Raw genomic sequence first — 13273 nt, 5'->3', positions numbered from 1 at the left:
TATATTTATGTTTAAATTTCTTTTCTGGATATCCAAAAATGCAATCCTAATGCTACACTGCTCACACATGAAAATACCATGCGTTCACGGGAATGTCAGAATGGTGTTTACGTTCGAACTTTTATCATTTTATCAGTCTCAATAGCCTACCATGATGGAATTGCAAACAACATAGATTTTTTCCTGATACAGAGATTCCTTCTTATCAGTAATCAGGAACCGAAGGAGTAGAGAAGCAAGAATTTTGAAAGCTATAGAAAATGGAGCAGAAACACTGTTTGACATAGTTGCTAATGTGTATTCCGGGACAGTTTCTGGATTGCTGCTGCATCCAATGTCGGGCTACATGTGGATCATCTAGACCAGTAAAAGAAGTTACCAGAGGTATTTTTTAATCAGATTTTAGGATAAATTCGTTTTTGCTAAAGATTAGAACAAGATAAGCCCACTATCATGAATAAGCTCAAAGTAGGGAAAATGGAAAAAAGGAAATGTTTTTATTGGAAATAGAGAGGACAATTTTTTACAAAAATCAAGTTTTTTTCTCCTTGGTTGATGTTGGTGGAGGAGAAAGCAAGAATCTGAAAACCCAAGCAGCCAAAGTTGCCCCTGTCAAAGGACCTAACCAATATACATAATAAAGTTGCCATGAATTGTGCCACTTGTTTACATACGCCCACCCAAATGCATTGGCTGGGTTCAGGGATGGTCCAGTGTACTTAGCCCCTGTCCCAACACATCCCACGGTTGTCAACGAAGGTCCTTTCATGGTTTTCCTTAATTCCCTGGGAAGGATCCCCAGAATTGCCTTCACAGCAACCACTCCACCGGCGGCCTGCGCCGGAAAACGCACGGCCATCGAAAGGAGTGACATGTCTTTCTTGAGACCGGCGGCGTAGAAAGCGACGGAGGCAGTGGGATTGAAGTTGGCGCCGCCGAGAGCGCTGCCGATCAAGGTGAAGATAAACATCATGAGGCTGACCACGATTGTGGTGATGAAGAAGATGGCCAGAGGGAGGGTTTGAACGCCGAGGAAACCAGATATTTGGAGGGTGAAAACCCTGAGAAAGGGCATGCTGAAAATCCACATGGATGTTAAAAGAGCGTCCGCCATGGCTGACTTGATAACTCCCATCTTCTTGAGCTCTCTCTAGGGTTTGCACTTTGCCCTTTGATTTTTATGTTTTGCTGCAGTAACAAACAAATAACAATATACCAACTACTGATCTTTGGCTGAAGCAATTTCACGTGCTTCACCGGCCAAAATATTCCCCACGTTGTAAAACTTTTTAGGGAGTTTGATTTTCAGAATATGAGATTACCTTTAGATATAATATTATTATAATGTAATATTATTATGATAATATTATATTGTCTTGTTTAATTTATTTAATAGGAATGTAAAATTACAGTGTTTAGTTGGAAGAATATAAAATTATTTAGATGTATATTTTAATAAATTATCCTTGTGATATATTTTTTTTAACGTTAAAACTTTAATATTAATTTATAAATATTTGAATGAAAATTCATAATTTTAATCGTTATACTATTTAATTTTTGAGAAAAAAAATACATTTAATATATAATTAATATAAATTAGTAAATTAAATTTATATTTTGAAATAATCTTCAAAAGTATCATATTTATTTATATAAAATATAATATAATATGAAAAAAATAATATTATGATATTGAGTGGATGAAGATTTTTTTTCAATATATAAGATCCATTTTTAATAACTAAAAGTTAAATATTATTTTAAATAACTATGTTTTTATAGTAGTATTTTTTTCATCCCATAAAATTATAAATAGTAAATATATTGAATATTAAAAATATAAAAATATTTTAAATTCTCAAATTTATTAATATTTTAGTAAATTAAACTCTTTGTATATTATTATGTTTATAATTTTGAGTAAAACATAAAAAATAAGAATTGAGAATGATCATTATAAAAAGAATTCATTAGTCTAAGGGTATTCTTGTCCAAAGTGGTGAGAACTGTGTAACACCTAAGAATTTAGAGGTAATGACATTCTTATCATTTTAACTAAAAAATGCTACTATTGGAAAAAGAGTATTATCAAATAATAATCTTTTCCGTTAACCAAACGTGAGAATACAATTCCGAAAAAGGTTATTCGAACCAAACACACCATAAAGGTTAAATTTTATCAAGTTTGATTTTTTATTATATTAAATATATTATTAATAATAAACTGTTAAATTATATTTTAAAATTTATAAGTATTTGTTAATAATATGTGGTGATTATAATGTAGTATTTATTTAAAAAAAATTAAATTGTTTTTGCTATATGTTAAATATGTTAAATAAGCATATTGGTAAAATATGTTAAATTGTTTTGAATTAAATTAAAATATTTTAAATGAAAATTATTGATTGATTAGCAATTAATTTTTATTGACTAGAAATATCTACATGTGATAAAAAAAACATTGACATGAAATTATCACATGTAATTACGTAACGTAATATTATGTTTATAAAAGATTATTAATTAAATTAATTATAATTAATTAGAAGATTATTGATCTTGATATTTCATACAAGATGTAATATAATATATAACCAAAAATTTGGGATACACTTTGTCGAAATCGTCTTTCGGGTAGGCCCTGGAATTGGGCTTCGACTTGGATTAAATGAGTTAGAGTCGCCACCGACCATTTTAAAATGAATTTAGGTGGGTCGGACACTATCTTACCTGATATGCGTTGTACCAGAAACGTGTCGGGTTCGGTTACGGTCAAGGAAGGATTAACACCCTTGAACCGTCCTTTCGGTACCAATTAATTTATCGGTTGTCTTTAATTGCGAAAATTAAAAATTGAGATTTAAATTTAAAAACTCGATTCGAATTACTTACCTTTGATTAGTTGAAATTTCTCTAAAAAAGTGTCAAAAGTATAAGATTGTAAACATGAAAATAAATATGAGAAAAGAATAAAAAAATAATAGTATTAATAAAATAAATAAAAAAAAAGAATAAAAATAATATATATATATATATATATATATGTTAGGTAAAATAATAGTAATGATAATAAAAAAATTAAAAAAAGACACATAATTCAACATAGTAATGATAATAAAAAATTAAAAAATGAAAAAAAAAACACATAATTCAACATTCTCACCTAACCTAACAAACCACATTATTTAATAAAAAACAAGGAAGAATTCGGTGGAAAAAGGTAAGGAAGAAATTAAGGGGCCATCAAATATTAGGTCGAAACTGAACGTTCAGTGAACCGTTCATGAATTGTGCGGCGAGAAGTTTATTTATGTGCGTTTATTTATTAAATAAACGAACATGAACAAGATTTTGTGTTCGTTTAATTAAATGAACGAACATGAACATAGGTCTTGTTCATTCATTTACGTTCGTGAACGTTCAGTTATGTTCGTTCGGTTATGTTCGTTTATGTTCATTCATTTATGTTTAACCCAATCTTCTTAAATCAATTTTGGTGACCAATTTGTAAGTATCTTAAAAATATTAATTAATCTGATATTCTGATGACCAACTCCATAATTAATCCAATTTTATTTAGAGATTAAATCTAATATGTTAACCCGTGAGGCACCTCGCACCTATATTCATTTCCCCCATTTTTTCCCAAACCCTAGTGTTCACTAGAGAGTGGAGACGATCGCTGAAAGCTTCAAAACAAGTTATATTATAGTGCAATCTGAATTTTTACAGGTCTGTTTTCATCTCTTTCTCTGTTTTATTTGGATTAATAGTTGATATGTAAAGTTACTACAGGTATCTTCACATCTAAAACTCAAGAAAACATCATAATTCTTTCTAGAAATAAATGAGAAGATAAAGGTAACAATCGAAAGTATATGAGCATCAGTAAAGAGAAAAATATATAGAATTTGTCAGAAAACAAAACAAAAGTTTCTATGCAATTTTTGAAAAAGAGTGTAATAGTAGAAGTAATGAGATTTCCAAGAAGAACTCATTAATAAGTAGAAAATACACTTTGACAATGAACTTTTGTTTTTCATAGTTCTTGTGTCCTTTAGTTTGGAGTAGACTTTAGGTACGTTAAAATTTTAAATGGTGGTTTAGCAATAATATCAGTTACGATATGTAGCATCGAAGGGATTTCGGATCTATGTTATTGTCTTGTAGTCCAATTTGTACCGTTCGAAATCTTTATGTTGTTAAATTTTCTACTCTACTAACAGAAAGGACCATTATAAACAAACCTCACTAAAGTCTGACATTGATGTCACAAAACTTTTAGCCGACGAATTTATTAGAATAACGTAGTGGAAAATGATTGTTCATATGTAATCATGAACCACTAAGATAAATGTTATGGCGTTAAATTAAAGTCGTGTGAATCATTTAATATCTTTAAAAGATCGATCGAAATATTTGATAACTTCAAACATTTCATCACTGCTAATCAACTCTTACGCTATTTATCACTGTAGATTTGGTTTATTTGCATTGTCGACTATTTTTCATGAAAGAACAATGGAAGGTAGGGTCTCCAACGTTTATGTTTGTGTTCATTTATGTTCGTGTTTGTTTATGTTCATGTTCGTTTATTTATTAAATGAACGAACATGAACAAGTTTTATTCCTTAATAAACGAACATGAACAGAAAAAATTTGTTTGTTTATGTTCGTGTTCGTTAATTTATTAAATGAACGAACATGAACATAAGTCCGTTCGTGTGCGTTCGGTTAGTTTACAGGCCTATCAAATACCAATAATGAAGGTTAGTAATGTATATATATATATTATAATATATATATATTATATGTATATTAGGTAAAAAATATAATAATAATAAAATACTAAAGTAAAGTATATACATAATAAATAAATAGATAAATAAGAAAAAAATAAAATAAAAAATACATAATTATATAATAAATAAACTAATGAAAACATAATAATAAATAAAATAAAAAATATAATTAAACATATATACATATATAGAGAATTAAATTAAATTAAAAGAAATATTAAAGGGTCAATTTCGAAGGAAATCAAGGATAAAAAATTGATTTAGGGGGCCGTATTAAATCTTTTAAAAATATTGGTACCAAAAACAAAGTTTACCCCTTTTACAGCAGAAAAGCTCGGATCCTAATAGGCGGGTCGGGTCACGGCGCGGGTCACCAGGCCGGGTATGAGCTGTGTATAAAAGCCAACCTTTCTTTTTTACTTCTCACTTATTCTCTCAAAATCAGAAAACCCCCCCTTTTATAATTTTTTCTCGCCTGTTCTTCCTTGGGGAAGAACACAGGCCATGGTTTCCAGAAAATCGGCCCTCGGCCGCCCTGTGCCGCCTTACCGCCGCCGTTGATCGGCGCCTGCCGGTCATCGGCGGCAAAAATTATTTTTTTATTTTCGAAAAACTCTTCTCTTCCTCGGTTTAAAAATCAAAATGTTTTTTTTAAAACGACATCGGGATAACGTAAATCTGAAAAAATAATTTTTTAAAAAAAACAACCCCTTTTTCATCGGCTAAAAACCTTTCTTTTTGCTTTCTTTCGAATCAAAACACAACGAAGGGAGATAAAACCGACATGCAAAGGTACGATCTTTTACTTGTAGTTCTTTCTTTCGAAATAAGAGTGCTTCGAAAAACCACTGTTCTTGGCTACGGTTTACGTGTATTTCGTATAAAATTGTGTATTTCTCACTGTAAAAATCGCGTACAACCCATGTATAATCGTAGTATAATGGTGTGTAATCGTCTCCCTGCTAATATCGATATACATGTATTTATAATGAAAAAAACATATTATTTTAGAATCCTATTCAAAATAGACTCCTAATGCTATTTGGTTGCTTTTGGTGTTCATCTCCCTTGCGTGGCGTTGGTGATGGCCGAGAAAACTGACGGTAGACTCGGATTGTTGGAGGAGCGGCCTTGGATGGCTTCAGGAGAGAGGGATGCGGCGCTGGAAACAAAGTGAGGGTTAGGGTTTCAAAACCCTAACCGATTTGGGTTTACAAACGGGCCTCCGGATTGCTTGTTTTGTAAACGGGCTTGCTGTGTATTGGGCCCTGTAAACAAAAGAAAAAATCAGTTAATACCCATATGTAATATATGTGTAATCTTATAATATATAGTATAATATATTTATAACATGTTTATTAATACTATATATTATAATGAACCAATCTAATTAAGTATGTGGGATGAAAATACGTGTCTGCACACTTGAAATATTAAAAGTTCTTCAATGCTTATTTGCGTGATCAATATGTACATCAAATCAGAATCTTATGCTTTCTTCGAACTAGTGCCAAATTCCCAGAATCTAAACAAAAGGAACAAGAAAATCTTAAAGATACACAGAAACCACAAATCACACAACTAGCATATTTTGTGGATTTGATTTTAGATGTTACAAAAATTAGCAGGCAAAGATAAAGTTGTGGCCGAAACACTCGAAAGCTGGAACAATGGGATTATCAGGGAAGCCCTGCCAATAGAAAGAAGACGAGAACCCGGAAAGAATGTCCCTTTATTGTTGGTAAATTAATCACTTTTTAATGGTCATGTGTAAAGTCAAAGATGGATTTGCTTATGAATCATCTTTTAATCTACAGAAGACGAATGTTGTAAAAGTTTTGGCCTACTATGGGATGAGCAACAATCTGGTGCGCTTCTTCAAGCATCGACTCCATTACCATATACTTCTGTTGCTACATCACAGGGTTGATCGGAGCATTTCTGGCTGATGCTTACCTGGGAAGATAATTGGATAATCGCCCTTTTCTTGATCATTTATGTATCCGTATGTTGTATAATTGTGGTTTTGCATGACTATCTAGTTAAGATGGACGGAGATTGTGCTGGATGTAGTTGTACTCCTTTAAAATTTTAAATTTTTACATTGTTTATATTTTTTTATACTTTCAATCAATGATCTAATTTTACATTTCTGAAATTTTATAATTTTATACCTTCTAAAATTTTAATTTATTTTCTTAAATTTATATCCTGAAATAAAATTTTAAGTTTATTCATAGAGATTCACATTAGTTTGTTCTTAAAAATTTTACAGCCAGTCAACTAATAATTTTTATAAAAAATGATTATTCTAACTCAAAACAAATAGTTAAGAGCTAAAATATTATTTTAAAAAATAGAATTAAAGTGGTTATTCGATCAAATATTATAATATTACGTCCGAAAAAAGCATTCAAGTATTCGTGCAGTTGAATTTGACCACTTTCATTGACCTAACTCGGTGAAATTCTGGTATATCATATATGCATAGTTTTCAGATTTCAGGGGGTGAATTCATGTGTATCCTCCTTGGTAACGCCCCCATTGCCACAAACTAAGATATTGCTGTTAATTGTAAAGCCTAATCAGGGGTTTAGCACTTGTAACAGTTAAACGGGAATTTAGATTCTGCTGGCAACATCCGTCCACGCGTAAATTACTTGATTGAGAACGTTTAAGGCACCCGCCACCCAATTTGCATGACAACTGACCAATTTGAAATGGCTTCTCACGAAGGACTAAAATCTGGTATTCGCTATTGTCTATGACCGCTGAACAGGACATACTAACATCGTACAAGCATGTCATATCCGTTCTAAATTAGGTTTATGGAGTTTAGAGTATTTTTCGAAAATTAAATATTAGATTTACGCTCAGAGGTCAAAACGGAATAAATTGAAAATTTTAGGGTCTATCGATCGTTGACAAAAACAGTGTCTGGTGATGGCAATCGATTGTGGTGAACGAAATCAATAACATGATATTTTGACCAAATTCAATGATCAAATTAATATCTTATCTAAAATTAACATGCAAAATAATTTCATTTTAATATGTTAGTTCTTACCTCGATCATTGGAGTTGTACTGTAAATGTTATATGTATAAGTGGTCATATGATTGTGATTAGATGTTTATCATCTCTCTTTTTTTAACGATGATGTTTTTTTAATTGATTAAAATTGGATTAAATTCGTAAGTTACACTTCTAAGTTTAGTAATGTGATAACATTGATTTGAATTCGACTTTTGAATCGGGTCGAGAGTGTTTCATAGTCAATCGTCTCTCAAACCCTTTTTTAATCTCTGGTAAAATTTAGGTTCTAAAAATGTTTTTAATAAGATGTTTCCAAATTTTATTTTAAAAGATGATTTTATAGGTTTTTAATCATATCTATCCTTAAATAATCGGTGACGATTCAAAGTCTTATTTAAAAAAAGTAAATTGAGTTTTCCAACAAAACATAAATTTACATGTATTTTCAGAACTATCAAAATCGTCGAAATTAAAGGTCATTTCAACAAATATCACGTATTCTTATATATTAAACCGATAATTATATTAATCAAGTTTTTTTATTAAACATGGGTAAGTACAAGATTATATATGTTCAAAGATAACTCTTAACCATTTAACATTGAACGCTCACACCTCCAACATTCTTGGTGCTCGAACACATAACCTAAAGGAATAACAATAATTCATTTACCACCAAAATTATTGGGTTCGTGCATATCAATAAAATTAAACTTATATATTTAATACAATACATTTACAATTAAGTCTTTTCTATCCTTAAATGAAAAGGCATCGATTATTTAAATATGCTTGATAATATTAGATTCGAACAGTTTGGTTTACAGAGTGTGTACATTAGTAATAGTTAAAAATGATTCAGAACATATATTATCTTATAATCGACCTAAATTATTAAAAGAAGCAATTATATTAACTAAATTAAATTAAATCGAATAGTAATATATATGTTTGAGTGCGTATTATAGTAATGAAATATTTCATACATCCCTTTCCATTTTCTTTTCAGTGATAGGATATTTATTAAAAATGTGGAACTCATATCTTAATCGGTAATTACATCCTTTTGGGAGGAATATTAAACGTAGTTTTCGCTCTTTTTCTTTCGGCATCTCTTATTCCCGTTTCTTTTTCTATCTATTTTATATATAAAAAAATTTATATTATATTTTTTTTTCATGTCCTAATCAAGTTGTTTTTGTTGGATCTTAGGGTACTATTTAATATTATTTATAGAAATTATGTTTTGAAGTCAAAAGTATCTTTAAAGATAGATTCAATGTACTAACAATTAGTTGGTTTAGTTGGATGAGGTACTAGATTTTTTAAGCAATGTCAGTGGTTCGAACCCTGACGTTTACGAATGAAGCAAATTGAATTTGGAGAATCACCCTCGACTCTCTAATATCTAATCTAAATTAGTCAGTTAATAGATGAAATAACAATGATTAATTCAATGTTAAAGAAATTTTATTTTTGTTGAAAGAGTATATTTAAAAAAATAATTTTCAATCAAAACGTGAAAGTTAAAAATATCAAATTTGTATTTGAAAGTACTTTTGGAACTAAAATTATAATTTTAATCCTCATTTTGTTATTTTATAATGTGTTTATTTTATAATTTTGTTTAATATATAATTATATGTTTAATAAATTATTTATAAGTTTAAAACCTTTTTATCTCATTATATCAATTTTTAAAATAAAAATTATTTTGAATTTTATTTATTTTCATAAAATACTATAATCGTTATAAATTTATTTATCATTAATAAAAAATACTTTTATTTTAATTAAAAAATAAATATTAGTTAGAACATCACATTTAAAACATAATTTATTTTCTCTAAATACCTTTTATCGGTAATATTAAAAACTTAAATTTTAAATTAAATAATTTAAATATATCTTTTAAAATGTATAAGAGCTGCAGATATCACTTTCTTTAACGTAATTAATTAAAACATGACCGACATTCAACACACAACTGAAACCTTAGTGGTGCACAATAATATCATGTGATCGTGTCACTTCTTCAAGGTTGCCAATTTTTCTTATCAATATAGGCCGATTACAATATAGGGTACATCACAATTAACATCATAGTCTGCTCCATTTCTCAATCATTTGACAATAAAAACTCAAATATCATTATAATTTCGTGTTCGAACTTGAGACTTCTAAAAATAATAACAATCACTTTAATTATTTAGATAACTTGAAACATTCTTGCAGTCGTTGATGCTCGAACTTGAAACATTTAAAGATAAAAATCATCCCTTTAACCATTGAGGTAACTTGATTATATAAAGGAAATTTGATACTAAAATTTTGATAAAGATGAAATAAGTTTTTTATATATTCTTTTTGATGATACAATAAAGTGAAAAAAAATAGGTATCAAACTGAAAAGACTGATAAACTCCAGGGGTCATATCAGGATTTAGTCTAAACAAGACACGAAACGCGCTTGGTTGTGTATGGGTCTTCTCTCCGCCAAAACAGAAAAACCAAAAGACTAAAATTCCAAGACGAAATTTGACCGATGAGCCATCAATGCAATTATCGTTTTGACGCTTGGGGTTGTTGGTCAAGTCCAACACGCAAATTAACCCACTTCAATTGCTTGGAAATACAGGCCAAAATTTTATTCATTGGCCGAATACATTCAAGATTTTATTATTTTATATTATTACAATTATATTATATTTATTTAAATCGTTAAATAAATAGACGAGAACATTTATAATTTACGGGAAAGAAAAGGAAGAAGAAAGCACATGGGACTTTTGAAATGCTGGCAGCCATGCATTATCCGGCACGTAGAAAAGGTTTAATCACTGATTCCCCATAAGCGCGTAATTAGAAACAGCAAACGTAACAAAAACTGAAGCGGTTTCATCTCTAATTACTTAAGCTAGAGTAAAAGCTTCTCCTTAACGTTGAATTTAATTAATTAAATGGCAGTTTTGACTTGTATTTTATATGCGACTTTGCCATCGCATTTTTCCAATGGTCTAGACTGGCTGCCAGCCGGTCAAGCCTCCCCATTTAGACATAAATCCCACCCAGCTGAGCCTCTCTCAATATTATTTCACTATTCTCTTTCTGCGTTTTTATTTCTCTGATCTCTCCTGGAATTTCCTTTTTGGCATTTGGCATCTCTTGCCATCAAAGAAAAGAACTGTTTTTGGAGTGACAGCTGAAAAATCCCTTTTCTCCATAACAAGTCTTTCTTCGAGTTTCTTCACACACACATATATAGCCGAGTTTCATTCTGAAATAAACACCCTGTTGTTATTTTTTTTTTCAAGCAAAAATGAAGGGTGAAAACAGCAGTAATCAAGTAATCTCATTCTGGAAGCTCTTCAATGCGCAAATGCATTTCTTCAATATCCTCTCTTGTTTCTTGTTATTCGGCTGTGGTCTCTCTCTCGGAGTCATTCTCAGTTTTCAACTCAAAAACTATTCTTTTGCTCTTCACATCACGCAATTGCCTTCGACTTCGAGACCGGCGACGTCGCCTTCCCCGATTAACGAAACCTCGCGTGTCGGGGTTAACGAAATTCCTCGTGCCGCCGAATGCGATGCACGACATGGATGATAAAGAGCTTCTATGGAGGGCTTCGATGTCTCCTCGGATCGGGCAATATCCGTTCGATCGAGTTCCTAAGGTGGCTTTCATGTTCTTGACGAAAGGGCCTGTTACATTGGCTCCGTTGTGGGAGAAATTCTTCAAAGGACATCAAGGGCTGTATTCTATCTATGTGCACTCGGATCCATCTTTTAATCTATCGGAGCCTGAGGGGTCGGTATTTCATGGCAGAAGAATTCCCAGCAAGGTCAGATTTTTAATTTTCTTTTTTCATTTCCTTGTAGTTATTTATTTTTATTCATTTATGTCAAACATATGATACATTCATGTCTGCAATTCCATTCAAGCTTGGTAAGTTTCATAATGAATCCTACCCTAAGAGAATATTATAGAAAATATTTGTTTATTGCTATCATTCCATTAACATTATAATAATAAAGATCGTATCATAAATAGTATTTGTTTCTATAAGTAATTCTTTTTCACCGGTAATCATATGAGCCTCTGCTATATTATATTTGTTAGATTTTTTTAACAAATATAAAAGAACGTTTGAGGAAACAAATATGAAATCCTTTTGGCCGGGAATGAATTCTTATTCTCTCTCTTTGTCCTAAACAGATTCACTATGTCTTAATTTAATCCAAAAAGGCTTTAAACTTTGTTGACTTTAATCAACATAAAGAGACGAGATTCATTGATCCCCTAAATTTGATGGCTCACGACCATTTAAAGGACTATGTGCATATGTAATAAATACGACATTGAAAGGTAGATGCACTGTATTACAAGCAGTACGGGACAACCAAATCCGGTTCCACTTTTGTCTTGCCACTTTCATTTTCAAGCCCATCTGCCTACAGTTATGTCCTGGTTTTAAGTTTTAACGATTACCTGATCATCATGCAGGAAGTTGAATGGGGCAATGTGAACATGATCGAAGCTGAGCGCCGGCTTCTAGCCAATGCACTGCTCGATTTCTCGAACCAACGATTCGTTCTTCTATCGGAAGCGTGTATTCCGCTCTTTAACTTCTCCACCGCCTACTCTTACCTCATCAACTCCTCCCAGAGTTTCGTGGAATCGTATGATTTACCAGGCCCCGTCGGCCGAGGTCGTTACAATCGGAAAATGAGACCTCAGGTCACGCTGCATCAATGGAGGAAAGGAGCTCAATGGTTCGAGATGGACCGAGAGCTGGCACTCAAAGTTGTTTCGGACCAGGTATATTTCCCGGTGTTCCAAAAGTATTGCAGGGGCGCTTGCTATGCCGATGAACATTATCTGCCGACGTTTATTACCATGAAAAATGGGAACAAGAATTCCAACAGAACATTAACGTGGGTTGATTGGTCCAAAGGAGGGCCTCATCCAGCCAAGTTCATAAGGACAAATGTGACAGTTGAGTTTTTGGAGAGATTGAGGAGCCAAAGCCAATGTGAGTACAATGGGAACACAACAAATGTGTGTCACTTGTTCGCCAGAAAGTTCTCGCCCGATGCTTTGTACAGGTTGTTGAAGTTTGCGCCTAAAGTTATGCAGTTCCATGAATAATATTATTCACATAATTGGATAATTATTCTTTATTCATTTTTGTATTTATTTTCTAAAGCCAGAAAAAAAAAATCCCTTTTGACTCCAAATTTAATATTTATTTTAAATGCATAGTGCAAAATGTACATTTATGAGCAAAGAAAGTTAAAAGTCTCAAAAGAATTTTGTTTCATGCACTTGTATAGCAAAAGAGTGTTTGTCTTTACCATAACTCTTCTTTGATTGTAGCTATAACAAATTAAATGAAATATTGTGCCTGATGCAATACTTACCATAATAT

The 13273-nt window shown here is 31.3% G+C and overlaps 1 protein-coding gene and 1 pseudogene across 1 annotated transcript; one reads left to right on the top strand and one right to left on the bottom strand.

Annotated features, from left to right (window-relative positions):
* Positions 1–420: 420 nt before the first annotated feature.
* On the bottom strand, positions 421–1201 carry LOC120171807 (aquaporin SIP1-1-like). The gene has a single exon (XM_039179454.1). The coding sequence runs from the start codon at positions 1133–1135 to the stop codon at positions 533–535; it is 603 nt and encodes a 200-aa protein (XP_039035385.1). The 5' UTR covers positions 1136–1201; the 3' UTR covers positions 421–532.
* A 9833-nt stretch (positions 1202–11034) lies between these two features.
* Positions 11035–13065, top strand: LOC120171799 (annotated as a pseudogene).
* The last annotated feature ends 208 nt before the right edge of the window (positions 13066–13273 follow it).

This window comes from Hibiscus syriacus, unplaced genomic scaffold, assembly GCF_006381635.1.
Source record: "Hibiscus syriacus cultivar Baekdansim isolate YM2019G1 unplaced genomic scaffold, ASM638163v2 tig00003041_pilon, whole genome shotgun sequence".
Classification (NCBI taxonomy): Eukaryota; Viridiplantae; Streptophyta; class Magnoliopsida; order Malvales; family Malvaceae; genus Hibiscus; species Hibiscus syriacus.
The sequence above is the reverse complement of the archived record's forward strand: the minus strand, read 5'-3'. Positions and strand labels throughout refer to the sequence as shown.